This window comes from Curcuma longa, chromosome 18 (assembly GCF_044706935.1).
Source record: "Curcuma longa cultivar G26 ecotype Majalengka, Jawa Barat chromosome 18, ITB_CL_G26_1.1, whole genome shotgun sequence".
In the NCBI taxonomy this organism is placed as follows: domain Eukaryota; kingdom Viridiplantae; phylum Streptophyta; class Magnoliopsida; order Zingiberales; family Zingiberaceae; genus Curcuma; species Curcuma longa.
The window spans coordinates 2,284,607-2,305,228 of NC_133878.1; the positions used below are offsets into that span (position 1 = coordinate 2,284,607).

The 20,622-nt window shown below is 37.4% G+C and overlaps 1 protein-coding gene across 1 annotated transcript; it reads right to left on the bottom strand.

Moving 5' to 3' along the window:
* On the bottom strand, positions 1-18,347 carry LOC141812190 (short-chain dehydrogenase TIC 32, chloroplastic-like). Its single transcript, XM_074700223.1, has 8 exons — positions 18,162-18,347; positions 17,854-18,085; positions 17,641-17,720; positions 15,159-15,312; positions 14,916-14,994; positions 3,039-3,123; positions 1,957-2,003; positions 1-417 (listed from the first exon to the last, which is right to left on the bottom strand). Exons 1-8 carry the CDS (start codon positions 18,265-18,267, stop codon positions 259-261), a joined length of 942 nt encoding a protein of 313 aa, XP_074556324.1. The 5' UTR covers positions 18,268-18,347; the 3' UTR covers positions 1-258.
* Positions 18,348-20,622: the final 2,275 nt, after the last annotated feature.

The following is a 20,622-nucleotide window of genomic DNA, read 5'->3' on the forward strand; positions in this document are numbered from 1 at the left end:
TTACACTCGCATACAATCAGTAAATTAAAATGAGAATAAAGATTCTTATATTACATGAAAATACTTCTGATTGAGAAACTGACTGTCCAAATTGAGAAAATAGGCAAAGTAAAGCTTAAGGCAATACGTGAAGTTTGTTCAACATCTGTAATAGAGCCATTCATCAATGGACAACAACAATGTCTTACGGAATATTGAGATGTTTTCTCATGCAAACATTTTATGTCGGCGTCCATGGCTCGAGTTGCAAACGACAAATCAGCTGATCAAACCAACACTGAAGTCCCATAGCTTCTTTGCTAAGTCCATATCCTTGGCTTTGGAGTTAGATTCTCCTAGATTGCTGTCGCAGAAGTACCTTCCGCTTACCCCTTTCACTTGAGGATGCAACGCGACGTAGCATGTCGTCGCTGCTCCCTGTAAAATCAAAACAAAAAAAAAAAAAAGAATTAACTACTCAACGCGAACACAGACAAAGACAGACGAGTGGCAGTCCAAATTTCACAATAAAGAACAATGTATGCGCACAATGAAAGTTTATCTTCTGAGAACATGGAGAACCAATTAGTGTGCTAGCTTGTTCTCCCTTGGTTGCAAGCAAATAACTAATCATCTTCATCAACTAGTGTTTTATTACAACTGGGCTTTACTAGATGAATTTTATCCCTCCATGGAATTCTATAAAAAGTCATATCCCACCATTAATAAAAAATAATCGAATTAATTAAATCAATTTGACTAAGGCTTTTCTTTTTTGGCTCAGCTTCTCTACCTCTCACACTATCCACTCACTAGTGATGAGGCGCTAAAAGAAAAACAAAATGATGGGCATCTGCAATCCAACATGGCACCATGTGAGCACAAAGTGGTACTTTCTAAAGCTTAATTTTATAAAATGAACGAAGAATAATTGCTCTTTTATCAAATAAAATGAAATTTGAAAATTATAATAAATATCTGAAGTTATGTTAGGAACAATTAAAAAATAATAATCTCTTTCCCTCAAAAGGTTTAATTTTGTCTTGCGCCTCTATCTGAACTGTATGCACATCTTTGTATTTCCTACATTCAATTATTCAAGTAGTCTATCACATTTTTATTAATAGTTAGGGAAGAGAGAATCTGCAAATCATGGATGACTGTCAGCGAGAAATAAAATAATCATCATTTACTCCAACACATCAAGCATGCCATAGGAGAAGAAATGGAAAGGAAGACAATGATGTCAAAGCTTCCTAGGGGATAACACAAGGAGATTTGACTGATGGATCCCTCAATAGATTTCATAGGAAGAAGACTTCCCTTTCATATGCACCTCCTAACAAAGCTGAATGCCATTATAGCTTTTGCCACCGCGTGACTAATCGAAGAAAAAATTCTTTTAACACAGCACACAACGAAACATGCATTCAAGGAAAGAAAGAGAAAGATAATAGCATAGGAAGAAGAGATGGCAGTTGATGGCCAAGGAACAAGAAAGCATTCGCCATTTTCCACAAGACTACTCAAAGAGATAGACCATCAACCATAAGCTTTGTACATAACAAAAAGAAATCCTTACATAAACAACACAATGAATAGGAACAAAAGGAAGCTAAGTCAGGGTCTATTGAAACAGATGAAGAGGTTGGTCTAAATGAACTGTGAACCCGAGCTATATGAGTATTGAGATAGGTATCAAATCCAGATCTAGCATGTAGAAAATGATCGGCAAATAAAATGAATATCCAACACCTATCATCAAAGTATAATAATTTAATAACTTAAATAAGAACTTTATTCGACAACATAAGCACTGAAAGTCTACCTAAAAGTTGACCCAGATTGAAAATCTTTTAATAATATGACTTAGTTTGGTCTTATGGGTTAAATCTCATTGTACCTAATTGTAACTAGTAACATGGTAATATACCAAAAATGTATTAAGCATACATACATCTTATAAACATACTTTACCTGCTGCACATTCTTCAATACTAGTCTCCCAGCTGTACGGGCAAGGGCTGCATTAGATCAAAAGAGAATACCTTGAATTAGAAATGACAATTACTTGAAAAAAACAACTCTCTAGCAACTATTTTGTGTTTGGTTATATGAATCTTTGCTGCCACTAAATTCTATTTGAGGCCATTTGGCTAATAATAGTGGGATATCATATACTTTTATGCCACATAATATTCAACATCCAAGTTTGTGGGGTATCTAACATAATTTATGAGAGCAGTCAAGGTCAAACATAAACCTTCATCACCTTATTCTGGCTTAAGCCCTGCACTGGATGCTAAATGAGAAAATTCACTGTTGGAACTTACAAATGAAATGCATAAATCTATCATATGAATTTAGAAACACAGATTTTAATTTGGCATATAACTACTTAGGCATCTGATAGAAACAGATGGACGACTTGGTGGAATGAGCATTTTGTAATTACTGGTGCATGAGCATTTTTCACAGGAATGTAAATGCCCAACTTCTTTGCAGGGACTAAAAGCTTCACTGCAGAGAAGAAAAAGAAAAGGGAAAACATAGGCCCAAACATGTCAATACAGCAACAATTTGGTTAAACATGCACCAATTATTTAAGTTTTGGGATGCCTAACATAATTTATGAGAGTGGTCAAGGTCTAACAGAAACCTTCTCCATCTTATGCTGACTTTGCACCCAGTTAATGAGGGAATTCACTATCTGAACTTTAAAATGAAATGCATAAATCGATCATATAAATTTGAAACACAGCTTCAATTTGGTAGAAAAAGATGCCCCACTTAGTGAAATGAGCATCTGGTAACAACTGGTGCACAAGCATTTTATATGGCAATGTGAATGTCCAATTTCCTTGGAGTGACTAAAAGGTTTAATCATGAGAAGAAAAAGGAAAGGAAAAAAAATAAACCCAAGCCTGACATATACATAGAAACAATTTGATGAAACATACGCCAACTAGTAAGTCATGGGGGTAAAGCAGTTTCTTATCTGACATAAAAAAAATATTGAAAGAATCACTGATTAACTGTAACGCTGTTATTTTTATTACCATCAACAAAACTGTGGTAACGTAGAAGATTTGTGATGATTGATCCAGGATGAAGTGAATTAGCAGTTATGTTCACACCCTCTTCCTGATGAATCAAGTAAAGCAATCAGTACTTATTAAATGTACTTATGAAAATGAACAAATGTCATGTCAGTAAAGCAATCAGTACTTATTTGTGATGATTGCTTAAAAGTAAAGCAATCAGTTCTTATGAAAATGAACAAAAGTCATCTCAGTATTAAACAGCAAAAACTTTAGATACCTGAAGGTCAGTAACTCCTTTTGCACAAATAGGAAATATCAAAGTATATTATCTTCTTTTTTTTATCTGTAAATGTAAACTTCATTCATCAACAAAACATGCAAACTTCATTCATCAACAAAACATGCACACTGAACCATTGCTCAGTTCAGCCCTAATATATACATATGCTGTGAGTGTGGCAACCTCTCTCAAACTATACGCTCATCAACTACTCATTGTTCATGTAACAATTGAACTTCAGGGTACAATATAAACAAAATCTTATAAACTTGCACTTTAATCTTGCAGATGATGCAATCCGTTGAACAAACCACCCCTTCAATGACCCTTTTGTTCTGAGTCATTCATAGTTGGTATACTGTGCATCCAAAAGCTATCTTCTTTGCCTGGTTAACTAAGTTGTTCCCCAAGCTTCCTTTAGCAACCATTTCATAGCATTTCTAAATATAGTCATTTGTCGAGTGATCCCCAATCATCCCCATATGTGGCCCCAGATGAATCTGTTGGACGCATAGCCAAAAAAAATAAATGGTCTAGAGTTTTCAGCTATGAGCTACAGACCTGGCACATCCTAATTGTCTCTTGGTAGGTCAAACAGTCCCAATAAGTAGCCTACCTCTCACCCCTAACCAAAGGATGAAAGAATGTTTCAGCAGAAAGGACTCCAGATCACTTTCATACACTGCTGCAACTGGCCCTTGGGTCTATAGTATATTCATAAGCTTTCGTTGTGCTAAATCTGACATCCGTGCGCCAACTAGTTAGGAGGTGTATTGTTGAACTTTCAGAACCTGTACACACCAGAATTTTGTTTCAAATCCCAACTAACTGCTTGAAGAGCGATGAGTCTTCCTTTCACGGTTGTTATTCCCACACTGATTGAGAGCAGAGGTATACTTCATTGATCTACTTACCCATTGTGTTTCAGCCTTTGCATGAATATTCTGCTCCTTGAGTCCCGAAAGTTGAGTCCAACACATGTCCTTTCATTCCACCAATGACTTCCTTGACTCCCATATGAATACTCTGTATAGTCTCATAATCTTAGATGACTCCTGCTAGAATCAGGAAAATGGGCAGTCACAGACATCCCATACATTGCAACCCTACCCGTATCAATTCAGCTTTGGCAGCGTAAGACAGTTCTACTGAGGCTGGTTATTCTATCCAGAGCGGCACATAATGTATAATTTTTTTGTAGCAAGTGGCATACCCAGATATTTGAAAGGAGACATGTCCCTAGGACCAATTATGCCCACTATATAGACGGCTGACTTCATCACATTCACATTCATCCCCTAAAGGATCTCCAAAATTCACTAGACACTGTAGAACGAAACCCACTGAAGTGTTATCCCCTCACAACATAAGCAGCAAATCATCTGCAAAAGCCAGCATTTTGGATGGTAGTTAAACTCGGAGTTTGCAGCCCTCAGATTTAAGAGTCTAGATAGGTAGTTCATACACAACGAATAGACACAGTGATAAAGGATCTCGTTTTCAAAATCCCCTTTTCCCTTTGAAGAAACCATAAAATATAGTATTCAGCCTAACTAAGTAGGAGACTGGTGACACACACTCCACCCATTTGATGAATCTGTTGGGGAACCCCATGCCTAGCATGACCTTCAGCAGAAATTCCCAATTGACTAACTGATACGCTTTTCTCAAGTCAACCTTAATCATGTACCTTAGAGAAATTCACTTCCTACTGCAATGTCCCAATAGCTCCTGGGTCAAGTGAATATTATTAGCTGTTCCTCCCTATTAGGGAGTCCACAACCTCTACTAGCCTCCCATAAAGCAGCTTAGTTATGACTGTAAACCACACTGTAGCAAGTTATGAGTTTGAAATCCTCCACTTTCTGAGCGTTTTCGCCACTAACACAATCTCGGTATGGTTAGTTTGCTTCAACAGTGAGTTAGCTATAAAGAATTCCATGACAACTTTCATGAGTGTGATCCAACTATCTCCCAAGCCTTCTTAAAGAAACATAAATAGAATGCATCCGGTCTTGGTGATTTGTCATCACCAATGCCAAACACAGCAACCACCCTTATTTCCTCATTCGTAATGAGCTTGACTAAGGATTCAACTTGTTGTCGTGATATAGTGGTTCTAGAGGTCACCACATTTTCCGTGATATAGTGGCTCTAAAGGTCACCACATTTTGTTCAAAATGTTCACTGGAAACGTCTAAGCTCAGCAAAGTCGTATACTAAGCCACAAATCCAGTTGCTACCTCTTGAGATTGTGTTTGTGTTCCATCATCCTTTACAAACCAAAGCTAGGTGATTACGCTTTGCATTTCTTTCAACCAGGTCGTGGAATTTGGTGCACTTGTCGCTGCTCTTGAGGTCATAGCATTTAGCTTTCTGCTAGTTAAATAATGTCTTAGCTTCACACAGCATAATCTTCTTTTGCCACAATGTTGCAACCACTTCCTATAGCAACAGTTTATCGGGTTCTGCAAGACACCTCTATTGAACAACCTGTAGTTGTTGGTTTACTTGTCTTGCTCGTGCTAAGATGTGATTGTAATGTTCCGTGTTTAGTTGTTTATGTTAGAAAAGTAATGAGAAAATGGATGAAATGAGCTCCAATGTGAATAGGAGTTTAGTCCCACATTGAGTTTTAGAGCAACATAGCTAATTTACAATGAATCACAATTGTAGATGTTGTGAATCTATATGGATGAGACTCTCTCTCACATCTACCGATGCAAATTTAAGGCCCGGATTGCATTAAAACTAGTTGACTCATATGCGAGCGTGATCTGCATCCATTGAATGTCAGACCAATGGGGAAAAATGCTCAAAGCAACCTAGCTAATGTTTTGCTAGTCAAACTTTTTTTCTGCCTGCCTCAAGTGTGTAGCGGACACATTAATAACTGACCTGAAATGGTCGGACATTAATGGCTGACCTATAACGACCTGGCCTGTAACTGTCCAACCATTAATCGATAACTAGCTATGGCAATAAATGGCTGAGTAATGACCATTAATCAATAGGATTAATGACTACCAAGGTTCCGAGTATATAAAAGGAGACTCCTACTTTGGGCAGGATGTGGGAAAAGAGGAAGACAAGAAGACAAGAATCCATACAATAAGCAACTCCTAGCCACATTCTCCACCTCCCTATCAGGAAGCCATACTTGGCAGCTCTTCCTTTGCTTTCCTAACAATAGCATTTAGATATTGTTTAGTTCGCCACAAGTAGTTAATGTGGTTGGTTGTTAACGTGGTTGAGCCGTTGTATCTTGGGAAACAAGCGTCAATGTGAACCTCTAAGCACAACCGAAGAGAGGGCGAATCTATTTTAAGAAAAATGTATCTACCACAAGCTTCGGCAATGCTCAACATACCTCCCCGCTCAGCAGCCTTGCCTCCTAGCCCGATAACCTTGCTTCCTACCTAGCAGCCAGGCCTCCTCGGCAACCTCGTCTCCCGATCTGGTAGCCCTACTTCCTGCTTAATAGCCTAGCCAACTCAACAACCTTGCCTCCTAGCCCGACAGATCGACAGCCCTACTTTCCACCTGGCAGCCCGACTTGCTCAACAACCCTGCTTCCAGCCCAACAACCTTACTCCCTACTCGACACTCAACAACTCAGTAGCTTGATCACTCGACCTACTTGGCTAGACTAGACAACGATTCAGAACAAATTGTCCAATGGTTTGGTAATTTTTTATTAAAAAAAATATTTTGAATTTTTTAAATTTTAAAAAATATATATAAAAAAAACTTATACTTATTTAAGTTGTCTGGTATCCTCTTAGGGTATAGGGGAATCAAAGTTCATATAATTCGCTTACCTTTTTACCTTTATTACCTTAGAACGTGACGTTACTCACTTTCATTTCTCATTCCTGTAGTATTAATTCTTTCGGTATCAAACTCTTCTACCTCGTCATCTAAAAGTTGTATCCCTTATATTCTTTTTGTAACTCTCGTTCAAAGCTAGGTGATTGCGCTTTGCATTTCTTTCAACCGGGTCATGGAATTTAGTGCACCAGTCGCTACTCTTGAGGTAATAGCATTTAGCTTTCTGCTAGTAGAATAATCTCTCAGCTTTACTCAGCATGAGCATCTTTTGCTGCAATGTTGCAACCTCCCCCTATAGCAACAATTTACGGGGTTTTGCATGACACCTCTATTGAACAACCTATAGTTGTTGGGTTGCTTGTCTTGCTCATGCTGAGATGGGATCCTTGTTTAGTTGTTCAACAGTCTCTTTAATGCTTTCAGCCTCATACATAAAGAATAGTGTCGAGTGTCACTCTTTAACTTGATTCCGTTCGACTTGAACGGACTGGATGTTTCGCCCACATGTTGAAGAACCGAAAGGGACTTCTTCTATACTCCTCTGGTTGAAACAAGGTCACCACATGTTGAAGAACCAGAATGGACTTCTTCTATACTCTGGTTGAAACAAGGTCACCACAGTTAGTGAGTGATCTGATAGACATTCAGCTAGTAGAAAGTTTGTTTGTCCATAAATCTCCACCTACATCAATAGAGAATCCACCATAACTCAGTCTAGCTTGCACCAAATCAAGCTATTTGTGCAAGTGTAGAAACAACCCACGAAGGCCATGTCCACTAGTCCTACCGAGATAAAACATTTGGTGATGCCCCTAGTCTCGTATGCAGTCACCTCTATACTATTAAATTTCTCTTCCATGAAGGTGACATTATTAAAGTCACTCAAAATAATCCATAGAGTATCCAGTGTCGTACCCCAAACCTGCAAGTTGCTCCATATGGGTCCCCTGCTAATAGTTGAGTAGAAACCAGGGATTAAAATTTCGTGTCGAGCCGATCAAAATGGACGAAATATTTTGTTCCGCTCGTCAACCGGCACCGGCACGACCTGACACCGGACCCAGCCGCAAGAGGAATCGCGTGAAGGGTCGCGCGACCCAGGCGACCGCCGGGGTGGTCACGCGACCCCGACGATGGCGCCGCAGAGTCGCAAGACTCCACAGCCGCGCTCGGAGGGGTCGCAAGACCCTGCGGCCGCGCCTGGAGGGGTCCTAGGATCGCGGGACATCGCGTCCGTGCGTGTCGAGGTCCATGCGTCGGGAAAAAAATAGATTTTTTAATTAAAATGAGACTTTGATTAACTCAATTGAAGGCTTAATTAAACCCTAATAAAATTATCTAATTAATTATATATTTTATTTAAACCCTAATAATTATTTATTTATTTATCTCTTAATTATGTTATTATTTTTTAATGAATCCAATCAACCCCTAACCAAAATAAATAATCAAACATATTTCCTAAAATTCTAATCAAATTATCCCATTAAAATATATAAAAATATATTTAAAATTCTAATAAAATTTTATATATTCCTAAAACCCTCTATAAGAGCCGCAGTGCCGCGACGGCCTCACAGACTATTACAGCCCGCAATTTTTTTTAATTTTTTGGTTTAGTTAATTTTTTATTTTTTAAATATGTATTTTTTAAAAAATAAACTATTATTAATAGTTATAAAATATTAAAAATTATTTCAAAATTTTTAAATAATTTTAAAAATTAATAAATATTTTATAAAATAATTAATTTTTTTAAAAAATTAAAATTAAATATAAATTTAAAATAATCTAAAATTTTAAAGAAAATATAATTCTTAAACATTTCAAATAAATTATTTAAAATTAAAAATTTACAAATACATTCAAAAATAATAATTTAACATTTCAAATAATTTTATAATTATTTTTAACCTTTCAAATGATTTTAAAATTTAATTTTGAATTTAAAAATCACTTTTTAAAATAATTTTTATAACAATTTAATAAGCATTATCTTATGAGAAAATATTGAAATATAAATTCAACATTTCAACATATAAAGTATATTTAATAATCAAATATTAATAAAATTAATATACATTTATATTTAAAATTTTAAAAATATCGAAACTATATCAACATGACACGATACGATACCGAAACCATATTGTTATGGTCCGGGACCAAAACCTGGGCACGGGTTGAGATTTTAAACCTTGTTAGAAACCACAAACAAAGCTAATGTGGAAAGTAGTAGAGGTTACCATGCAATTATCTTTACAATATATAACCTAATGGAGGAATTTAGCAACTCAAGTAATATTGTGTTAGGGTCCATAAGGTTAAGATCCAACCTCCCGTTTGTCTCTTGATAATTATTCACCTGATTGCAACCTCTGAATTTGTTTTGCATGAGGTGCAGAAGTTTGGTTTGGTTCAGCATGATCTCTAAAACTCATAGGACATCAACGTTGTGTGACTTAGTGCGGTTTACAACCCCATTTTGTTTAAGGGGCTGGTTAAAGTCTCTTATGTTCCAACAAGCAAACTTCATTAGGAGATGGAGAGGTATTGGCCCCTCCTGCGAGTCTGCTGCGTAAGTAGACCTTGTAATAATATTGCTTTCCCTTTTGTTTGAGCCTATCTCTCTGCAGTTTCAGGTTGTTCCTTCTGGATTTCGATTCTGCAGTAGAGTTAATTTTCTTCTTACAAGCCTCCACAAACCCCTGTCCTCTCCATCTCCTTCCTAGCCCCTTCCTGTGTGTTAACCTATTGTCCTCATTGCTGCAGCTCATCAATTCAGATAGTTAATACAGCAACTGTTGTTATATTTGAGAGGTATCCTAAGACAATCGCCTTACGGTTGTACTATTTATTAAACAAATAGAAATTCACTATTTAAGTGCATATTTTTTATGTGTTTGACTGGATCTTAAATTTATTTGCTGAATGTCCGTAATACAATTCATAGCATGAGAGGATTTGTGATTAGATCACAACTTGTAAGCATCTCTACATGTGCAATTATGAATGTTGAAATCATCCTTAGTCAATGAATTGATGAACGTGGACGTCATCGATTCTGTTGAGACTAGCATATTTTAAACTCCTTGATTTACCAAGCAGCTGTTCTCACTTGCTGGAAACATTGGATGTTGAAAACGTGGATGCTAGTTAAAGGTAACTAGTTCATTAGAGTGACCTGCCATGAGACTTCATATAGTTTGATACATATGTCAATGACAATCTCAATGCAGCTTAAGTGTGAGTTTCCTTTGACTTGTGGTATTCAAGTCACCTTGGTCATGGAGACTTATACTTTGACATCTTAAGCAAACATTTCCAAGGACATGTGAACCCGAGATAATTGGATATAAGTCGAAGAGCCGAAATTGTTTGAATAGCCCATAGAGGATTCACCGCTCTTTGTAAAAGGAAACGTATACTCTACGGCCGCTTGTTATGATTGTTACTAAAAGTCTTTGGCCAAAGCATCACATGTCAAGGATATGATACTCTTGTACATATGTACGAGTAACTTGAATCTATAAGACAAAAAAGCAAGCTTGGGCTAGGTGTGACTTAGTCAGTTTAGTAGGGACTGACACACATAGACCATGTCCTGAACTAAGCAGGTATAAGACAGTGAAAGGAATGAGACACGTTTCATTATAGTTGCTGAAGGGTTTAAAAATTATTCTGAAATCAATCATTGATTTTCTGATCAATTGGAAATCATGATGTACTACTAGGTATCACTCATGATCGTTTCGTAATTAATGATTAATTACGAGCGGCCAACATAACCGGGAACCTATTGGGTCACACACACTACAAGTTTTTCGAAAGACTTAAAATGAGTTTAAGAATTAGATTCTCAGATCGAGAGAAATAAAGTCTGGTTAGACCAGACAAAGGAATAATAATGGACTTCATCTTACGAAGACGAAATAAACCAACTTGGTTTGGTTCATGATGGAAGATATTTTGAGAAAGCGGAAGAGATGAGGGGTTTCATATTGTGAAGAAAAAATGAACAAAACTGGTTTGGATTAAATTGGAGGTCATTTGATTATTGAACCAAACGATTTAGTTTTGAACCAAATTGAAACCAGTTAGCTACAGTAAACCCTAATAGCCAAACCTGGTTTGGTTTTTTGGTTTTCTCCGGTTCACCGCACATTGGTCGCACGCTCGATTCTCGCACACACGACTCCTCTCGCGAGCTTGATTCCACCGGAACCGACGGACGCCAATCACGATTTTCTCACGATCCGGCGTCCGCCAACAAAAAGCTTGCGGCGATCGAGGTATAAAGAGGTCAGGCGTCGAGGGAGAGAAGCTCAAGCCGAAACCCTAACAATTTCCCTCCTCTCTCCTCTGTTCACCGTCGTCAAAGCCCCATTGGGCTCCTTCCACCTGCAGTCGACCACTGGAGAGACCTTCTCTGCCGGAGGACAAGCCAAAGGAGGAACCGCAACCCTAGCGCCGCGATTTCTTTCCCTTCTTCATTGTTCTCCTTGCCGCCGGACCTCTCCTTCGCTGCCACCGGACCTCTCCTTTGCTACCGTCGAAGTGCTTGCCGGAGGTATTGCTACTGTCGGATAGCGCTGCCACAGCCGAAGCTGCTGCCGCCGCTAGACTACTCGTCCAAAGAGTTGGTGCTACCGGGTGGCTTCACTGTCGGAACCGACTGCTGGATTGGAGTTAGGGTTTTGTCACGGAAACTTGTGAAGTTTCCGAATAGTTCCATACCCTCTGGAACAGATTCCAGATATTTTCCATTATTATCGAAAAGTATTCCGGTCATTTTCTTACTTTGTAACTATCTAGAAATTTGATTCTCGGTGATAGTTAGAAAGCCTCGGTATTGTTGCGTGTTTCCAATATTAGAGTTTTCTCTCGTATCAACCATTGTTATTCGACGGCTAGTACCGAATACAGTGACACAACTTGTGGCTTTGGAAGTCGTCCTGAAGAGCAATTGGTGTGGATCACCAGTAGAAGCAAAACTTCGACGAGAACCGCTCGATTGATGTCATTTTCGCTGAGCGTCATACGTCAGGTACGCGTAGAATATTTATTATTCTGAAAAATTTTAAATTCTAGTCATGTCTTGTGCCTGTTGTATTTACATGCGTGTGTTACGAGTGTTGTAATAATTAGGTTTAATTATTATTTTATTTTCGCTACGCACGATTGTGATACGTGTAAACACGTGCAATGCACCAGGCCGATCCCAACAGCTATATCAGCCTTATTCGTTGTTATTGATAGCTCCATGTTTTTGGTCCCTTCTGCAGCCTTCTGTTGCGCATTTGATGGTTCAACAAAGAGCTCCATTGAACACAGCGTTTCCTCTTGCAACTGAGCTCCTTGTTTACTGGTGTTGGGGGCCGTAATTGGCACAGGATAGCTGCTGAAAGATTCTGTTAATAAGCAGTCCTTGGCCTTTTCTCAGCTCCGTTAACCACCTGTTGGCCACCCTATTATGTCCCAGCATCTTGCAATGATTACAATACTTTGGCTCATGTTCATATAGAATACGCTGGTCCAATACACCATCAGGCGAATACACCATCAGGCATCTGCACTTTCACGTTCCAAACAAGTGCCTTTGAAGCATCCACCTCTACCTAAACTTGGGCAAAAGAAATTCTCTCCTTAGTACGCATCAACATATCATAATGATGGCTTCCCAACTTATGAGACTAGAACTCAGGCGAAAGAAAATCTCTACTTAGTACTTGTGGTGGCCTATTATCCTTGACTGAATTCAGCCAAGGGTTCAGTCCAGATTTCCCAGTATTTCCGCCTCGCATTTCATCAGTGATATGTTGTGCATTCTGGTTATGTTCTTCCACTACTTCATCCCCATCCCCTTTAGAACTGGAAATTTCAGCACACGAATCCTCAGTCAGAGTGACCAACACACTCGAGATTTCCTTCACTGCAGACCTTCGGTCTCCCCCTTGTGCAACCTCCTGCAAACTTGGGAATTCCTCCACTTGCAGTTTGGGGGCTGCAGCTCCCAGGCTGCTGGAGAACTTCTACTCACAGCCTTTCTTCCCCATTGGATCGGGACATGCAACTCCAGTTGAAAAACAAAACTAGAAATAGGAATCACTTACCTGTGATGGAATATTCCAGACCATTGAAAACACCGACTCCCTCACTTGAACCTCCGTTCTCCCAGCACCCAGTATTCTGTCCGTCTGTGAAACCCACACCAGTTTCTCCCCTTCACCCACTGACGAACCTGGACCTACTGAAGCTCCGATGTTCACCTGAACTCTGTTAGACCCAGCAAGATATCAACAGCAGAGCCCTCTCCAACCTGCTGTAAAGCAGCTGGACTAGAGAGAAGAGGGACGCAGCTAGGGAAGGAATCCTAGGGAGAGCTTCTCTCTAACCTCTCTTTCTCTCACTACTGAGAGCTATTTCTTACTGAGAGCTCTTTCTTGATGGACCACTTCATTTCTTAGTTCAATTTGAATCCCCAAAACTAATCAGTTTTTGTTATTGTGATTAACACCAGGACTTCCTAAGTGTGTGAGAAGTGCTCATACTGTCCAGTAATTTGTTGCCATTTGGCTACCTGGTCACAAGCAAATACCAAAATTGCTTGGTACAGTTCAATGGCAGGCTAAATAAATAGACAGCATACTATCTAAGAGTAAAAAACCAATGTGGCTGTTGGTGCTGTGTCACTAAAATCAAATCAAAACTCATACAATGAATTGATATTAAAAATTGGCAAGGCATAAGGATAACTATCTCACACAAAGAAGCAAATAGATCATAGATATCCCCCTCTCATGCAAACAGTTTTTGATATTAGCAAACTTTTCCTTGTATGGGATTCTTTATGTGAGATAGTTATCCTATGTCGCATCAATTTCAGAATTTTGATTCAATTTTAATGTTGCATCAGTTGGTCTGGATATCCACAATCTGGTTAGGAAAATTCAGAGGGTAATCTCGGGGTGAACCAAGGTTGGAAAGGATTTGAACTGTGACAGTTGCTTGACTTTTGATTGAGTAGTCTGGTAGAGAAGTGGAAAAGTTGAGTTATCATTATCCAGGAACTCAATCTTAAGTAAGAATGGGGAAATTTACCTTATTTTTTATTTCCCTTTTGTTTCAGGTATATATGCATATTTTCAACAAACTGGTTATTTCACTCCCTCAGTTTTTCCTCCCCCTCCCCTCCACTCCCCTTCCCTTTTTCTTACAAACATTTATCAAATAGGTATCCTGTATAAGATGAGCATTTACTAACTACATGTGAATGACGGATCCAAGAAAAAATTGAGAAAAGCGTGTAACATACAACTAGAGTGCTTGCTAAATCACACATGAATAATGAATTAAAGAAAAAACTGAGACAAGTATGTAACATACAACTAGTTTGACTTTCTTCTTACAGTACAGTTCATTGAGTTTATCAGATTATATTAAATATATAAACCAGGTAGATCTACTTCATTTATGTAAGTTACTTTGGTCACACTCTACCCATCCTTACATATTGGACTATAATAAACTTACAGAATTTATAGATTGACTTTGGACATATTAATGCCATCTTAGTAACCAATTTTCAATTAAAATCTTTTTGTTGAATTAGTTTAATAACCAAAAACATCCATCTCAGTATTATTTCTTCTTTCTCGATTGCCAAACACTCTCAACTAAAAAGAAAGATGTCCAGTACAAACTCCCTATAGCATTTACCTACTTCGTACTACAATTATACCTTCATAATTAATACCCATCTTTTATTCTAATTACTATACCTTAAAGTGTTTTGTAAGCTCATTCGCATGCAATATGTTTGCAAGCTTTGACTGACCATAGGCACCAATGCTGTTATATCTGCAAAGAATGACAATAGAAACCAATGAGGAACTTGTTATTGTTTTATCTTATCGGATATAACCTTAATTTAGAGAAAGAGGAAACAAGAATGTTGAGAAAGATAGCAACCATGAGTAAAAATTACAAGTTAATATATGAAAGAACATGTAGTTGCTACATACGTTGACTGATCATTTATCTTGTCAAAACGAATTCCTTCACTGTATGCAAACCTATGGCCTTCTGATGAAAGATTGACAATCCTGCCTTCCACTCCAGATGTCTGAGATGCATTCTTCATATTGTCCAACAGAAGGTAAGTCAGAAGAAAATGGCCTACACAAAGTCCATTGTTTCAGGTATCAGTGTGATGACAAAACCAAACAGAAGAGTACATAATAGGAGAAAGTTTGCAACAATATTATGTGCAATAGAACATAGCACTAAACTACAACAAAATTTCTAGCTCTCCAATGAAATTTGACCACTGTCCGGCAAGAAATATTATGAAGCCATTCTTTTCAACTTTTATTGCTTGCAGTCATTTTCTACAATCTTCCTGAGATATGCCTATTACTCATTTTTAATAAGATATATTACCTTAAAAGTTAATTCATATCTTCCTCTGATCAATCATAATTGTTATGAAACATGACTTAAAATTGGTTTTATAGTTCTACACTTCTAGAAAATATGTAGGGAGTATCCACGTTTAGACAAACATCAGCTTGCTAAGATACTAGCAGCAAACAAAGGAATAATTTGTGAGCTTTATAAAACATAAGTATAAACAAGATTGATTATCAAATTTATGTTTTCGATTGGATGGATGATGTATGTGAATTGTGTATATATTTTTAATCTTATTTAGCATATATTTATTGCATTACATGAGCATATTTTGTATAAACTTCTAGCATTTGCATTCATTTACGTTTTTAGTTCAGATTATTGAGGTTTGCATTTTTTGTATTGATAGGAAGTGAAGATCATGGCGTTGGAGCATACATGGAAATGCAAAATTTAAGGAAACACATGGAAGAATGATCCATGGCCAGCCTGTGGTATTCCACGGTCCTAGTCCGTGGATCATCCGGGAAGTCAGATCCGCCCGTGGAGCATCAAATGAAACAAACCGCATGAACCATGGTCAACCCATGGTAGCCACCACGGTCGTGGATGTTATTGAGCAGAGCAAAGAATTAGCACAGAACGCTCCAAGCCAACCCGTGGACGTTCCACAACCGTGGAGCGTTAAAGATGGCACCACTCTTTTTCTTAGAAAAAGCTATTAGTGTTTGGGTCATATAAAAAGGAAATAAACATGGTGTTTTCGAGGCATCTGGTGATAGAAGATCAAAAAAGGAAAGTCGCATCCAAGGCATCAAAGAAGCGAAGAGATTCCAAACATCGAAGAACACATGGAGATCTTCGAGAGACATCGATAAGCATCTACAATCGTGAACACATGGAGATCTTCGAGAGACATCGATAAGCATCTACAATCGTGTTTTCTCTATTCCTAGTGCTTAATTTCCAATTGTAGAATGTTATATTTGATTTCAATGGATTGTATTTTCAACGTTATAGAGTAGTTTCTTTATTCTAGGATAAGGGAGTAGTCTGATGACCTATCAACTTTGTAGTTTGATTTCCTTCTCTTAATTGATGTTATGATTGTCTTGATTCAATTTTAGTGTGCTTAAAAGTTATGACTTAGAAATTAAGAGTTGAACCTTAGTTTCGGAACCATGAACTTGAGTTTTTTATCACGAAAGTAATTCGAATTCTTTCGAATATAACCTTGATTATCAAGGAGCTTAAAGGGTTTAGTCTAAGTTGCGTCAAGGTTAACATATCATTGTATTCTGAGAGAAAACATTGATTAGCTAAGGATAATTTAAGATCAATCTAACATTTTAAGGGAGGAGATCATAACGAAATTGTTAATATTCATCGTGGTAAAATCGAAATTCTAGAATTTGTCTCAAGATTTGGTTACTCAATCAATTATCTATTTAGTTTTCTCGGTTTAATTTAGTTTCTCATTACAATTATTTCCTCACCTTTGATTTCGTCTAGATAGCTTACTTTGTGTATAGTTGGTATTCAACGATGCAATCCTAGAGAATAATAGTTTTATTAATTGACGACGATCGTGCACTTGCGGTTTCGCACGAACAACGGCGTACCCACTTTTTTACCAATTAAGAGGTATATTAACTACGCTTTCAAATTATTATGTCACTGTAACCTCCATGATGACTAGGTTACAAATTCTAGTTAACTTGGTGTTATGAACCATGAGATGTAAGGTTATATATATTTTTCACAACAAATATATATTGAATCATAGTATCAAATTTCAGTATAATAAAACAACATTTGTCACTCACACTTTCAGTAGCTTATGTGATTGGCATATAATGTATCCACATCAACTATTAGTTATTCCTAGTGCAAAAAAACTTTTACAATAAGTTTCAAATCTAACATTATATGAGTGTCAGACATGGTGCATTGTCACAAGACAAGGGTAATCAATGCAAATCCTTAAGATGAATCGTAGTAGCTGAATAGAAACACAACAGATAGGAAGAGAAAATTTGAAGTCGCCTTCAATTTTATACAAAAACTCTTATAGTAGAGAAAGAAGACTCATACCAACATGGTTTGTTGCAAATTGCAGTTCGATACCATCTTTTGAAAGCCCAAATGGATTAGCCATCACTCCCGCATTGTTACTTCCAATAACAGCAAGTAAATGAGAAACATCAAGTCATTATTTGGCTCAATAAAGGTCAGAGAATGAAATACTTAATACCCTATCAACAAACAAAAAAAATACATTTTTGTTTATTCGGTAAAGTTTCTTACATGAGGATGTTGAGCGGAAGATTCAAGGCGTTGAATTCAGAAGCAAATTTCCTCACAGATGCCATCGAAGAAAGATCCAACTCCATAACATCGACCTTGGAAGATGGAACTTCCTTGACAATTTCCTCCTTCACAGTGGCACCGGCAGACATGTTCCGCACCGCCATGACCACACGAACACCACGCAGCGCGAGAACGCGGGCGGTTTCAGCACCGATTCCACTCGAAGCCCCTGCAACAGCAAGCATTTAAGCAAAAAAATAATGGCGTCGGTACTAGAAACTAAACAACCCCAAATCATTACAGACCTGTGACAATGGCGCTAAGGCCGCTCCCATCTAAACCTCGAGTAACCTCTTCGGCGGTGGACGACCAGGAGAACCCCGATGGTCCCTTCGACCTAAACAGCCACATCTTCCTATTCTTCTTCTTCGTCCTCCTCCTCCTCCAGCCGTCCTCCGCAGACCTTTGACCCAACTCACAACGAAGGTTTTTCAGACACCACCGCTGTCGAAATTAATTAAGGGGCATTAACTTTAAATTTTCAACAAAAACAGTAAGTTTTAATTTTAATAAATAATATAATATAATATAATATAATATATTTATGGTCAACGATCGCTACAAACCAAATGCAGGAGTTCTGACAATTATCACTTTTCAAAGACAGTTATCTCTGAGCTATGCAATATAGAAATAAAAAAATTTAGAAAGCTTATTTTTAAAATATAAAATTAATAAATTTGTATGAATGAGTATTACATGTGAAATGATGATATTCAAAAGTGCACTGAAATAATTTCAAAAAAACCTAGGAATAGTGAATCAAACGAAGAAGTTGCATTAACTTATACAGTTTGTCAACGAGGGAGGGGCGGAGGCAGATTTTGAAAGGGAGCTACATTTTAAATATTTAATAATAAAATATTAACGGAGGGACAAATTTAATGAAAATCAAAAAGTTAGACAGTGAATGTCAACTATAGTGCATTAGTAAAAAAAGAATATTTAAAATAATATATACATCTCATCTTTATATATATATATATATATATATATATATATATATATATATATATATATATATATATATATATATAAAGATGAGATGTATATATTATTTTAAATATTCTTTTTTTTTACTAATGCTCTATAGTTGATATATATATATATATATATATATATATGATATCCTATGTGTCTTAAAATACGTGATCATACACGACATCAAAAACGGAGCGTCCAAAAAACATTTCGAACACCTGGAACAATAAATAGTATCATTTTTTATTTTTTTATTTACGATTAAGTCATTTAAGATTTTTCTTTTAGGGCATACCCTGTGAGTAATTAATTTTTTTTATTTTAAAATTTTTTTATGTTTAATACTATAACCTAACCCTTAAACCCTAAAAGAAAAATCTTAAATGGTTTAATCATAAATTAAAAAAATAAATATAAAATGATATTATTTATTGTTCTAGGCGTCTGAAATTCTTTCAAACGTCCTGATTCTGATGTCGCGCAAGGTCACATGTATAAAATTTTATAATTATAACTTATTTTATTATTATCAAAATAATATTTAAATCAACTAATTAATATATTACTTTTAGGATTAATTAATCTATTAAAACTTTTATTATTTATTTTAAATCTGTTGTTCCAATAGCTCCGGGGAGGATGTCGCAAACTGATATGGATCGTTGAGGCTAGTGTTCAACACTATCTCCATAAATGATATTGCTTCGCTGCGGTGCTAACGGATAACAGCAATTCGTTCCCAAGATACAACGACGAACGTCTCGGAATAGTAGCACTCCAAATTCCGAGATCAGCGAACCTTCTCGTAGGTTTTTTGGACTCCGAATGTACTAGATGAGATGAATGCACAAGAAAGAGTAGAATCGATGAAATTTTCAATCTGCAGAGATCTATTTATACTAAGTGAAGATGTTGAATGAGTGGATGTTATTAAAACCGATGGAATCAAAATATCTCCAGTATGATATTGTCCACTTTGGGCCTAAACCCTCATGGCTTTGTTCTTGGGCTCTACTCAAAAGGTCTCATACCAATGGAGATATTTTCCATCCTTTTAACCCCATTATCTTTTCCATGTACATTAGATGTGGGACTATGTCCTTTTAACCCCATGATCTTTTCCATGTACTTTAGATGTGGGACTATGTTTGCACCCTTGCAACCCAACAGATGTGACCCTTGGATAGAATCAATCTGGGCTGTCCGATCTGGAGGGTTGTAATACTTTATATAGCTCTCTTAATCACATCCATCAGATCTGAAGGGTTGTGACCCTCAGATCTCTCCTCTGGTCAATAGCCGTCGGATCTGAATCTAATGATCCATTCAATCTGACACTTCAGATATCAACACATGCGATCCATCACACCTCTTTGATCAACAGTTGTCATCCGTTGCCCCAATTAGCAGTTCAGTCATCTCTCTTAGTCCATGTGGATGCCACATAGGCACTGTCACGTCACATGTGAGCCTGACACGTCACCTGAGTGTCACGTAGGCACTGCAATGTCATCTGGCGTACGTGCAATGTCATCTGGCGTACGTGCGAAGTGCAAAGTGCGCCTACAAAGCGCCCATTGCTCACGTGCGTATGTGTGCATGTGCACCTGTGGTGGGTTCACAAGTGCGAGCACCTGCTCGCCCTTGAGAAGAGAGCACATAGGCTTTTGTGTTAACTTCATTAACACAACATCATTAATAAGGAAAGAAAACCCATCAAAAATT

Coding starts and splice junctions, on each gene's coding strand:
- LOC141812190 (XM_074700223.1), bottom strand. CDS start 18,267: ATGTGGCTGTTTAGGTCGAAGGGACCATCGGGGTTCTCCTGGTCGTCC. Junction 14,995..15,158: donor AAGATAAATGATCAGTCAAC/GTATGTAGCAAC, acceptor CATTCTTTGCAG/ATATAACAGCATTGGTGCCT. Junction 2,004..3,038: donor TTACCACAGTTTTGTTGATG/GTAATAAAAATA, acceptor GATCTAATGCAG/CCCTTGCCCGTACAGCTGGG.